At 72.2% G+C, this 773-nt stretch overlaps 2 protein-coding genes across 2 annotated transcripts in view; one reads left to right on the forward strand and one right to left on the reverse strand.

Moving 5' to 3' along the window:
* Positions 1–265, reverse strand: part of PIM3 (Pim-3 proto-oncogene, serine/threonine kinase) — a 17,199-nt gene extending 16,934 nt beyond the window's left edge. The window contains exon 1 of the mRNA XM_012735086.1: positions 229–265. Coding sequence (XP_012590540.1) covers positions 229–265 — 37 coding nt within the window. The remainder of the gene's footprint in view (positions 1–228) is intronic.
* A 23-nt stretch (positions 266–288) lies between these two features.
* Positions 289–773, forward strand: part of ALG12 (ALG12, alpha-1,6-mannosyltransferase) — a 5,339-nt gene continuing 4,854 nt past the window's right edge. The window contains exon 1 of the mRNA XM_012735087.1: positions 289–372. The gene's annotated coding sequence lies outside the window, so the exon portion shown is untranslated. The remainder of the gene's footprint in view (positions 373–773) is intronic.

Genomic DNA, 773 nt, shown 5'->3' on the forward strand with positions numbered 1-773 from the left:
TGGCCGGCGCGCCCCGCCCCGTCCCCATGTGGCCCAATCCGGGCTCGCCACGAGAAGCCACCAATAGCAGCGCCCCGGGTCAGCGTCCCGCCGGGAGGGGCGGGGACGCGGGCGGGATGAACCGCACCGGCCCTCGGCTAGCCCCGCCCCCGCCGCCGCTTCTCGCGAGCTCAGCCAAGTCTCGTGCGCGCCGCCCGGGCGGCCATCTTTACTCGGGGCAGGGCGTGCGCCTGGCCGCGACGGCAGCTGGGGCTTTAGTGGCCATGTTAGGTTCGGGCAGGTGCTCGCCTCTGTTCGCCTCCGTTCTGCTTCCGCCCCCACTTCCGTTGAAAGCAGCTTCTCTTTGCGAAGAACGGCGCTCGGGCTGGAGAGGTCAGCGCCGGCTGCCGCGGCCCGGGCCCCGGAGATGGGCGGGCGAGGGCACGACCCGGGCTCTCGGGGCGGGGCGCCGGGACCCCGAGGGGGCGCTGGCCGCAGCGCTCTCACGTGGGTGCCCATGTGCGATGAGCCGGGTTGTTCTCCTGGAGGTTGAACTCCTTACCTGGGGGCTGGCTCCTCACCTGGGGCTGGCCCCTCACCTGGGTCTGAGCTCCTCACCTGGGATCTGCGCTCCTCACCTGGGGCTGTGCTCCTCACCCGGGGGCTGTGCTCCTCACCCGGGGGCTGTTCTCCTCACCTGGGTCTGGCCCCTCACCTGGGGCTGGCCCCTCACCTGGGTCTGAGCTCCTCACCTGAGTCTGTGCTCCTCACCTGGGTCTGGCCCCTCACCTGGG

The sequence above is a fragment of the Condylura cristata genome, unplaced genomic scaffold (assembly GCF_000260355.1).
Source record: "Condylura cristata isolate star-nosed mole 26May11 unplaced genomic scaffold, ConCri1.0 scaffold00004, whole genome shotgun sequence".
In the NCBI taxonomy this organism is placed as follows: domain Eukaryota; kingdom Metazoa; phylum Chordata; class Mammalia; order Eulipotyphla; family Talpidae; genus Condylura; species Condylura cristata.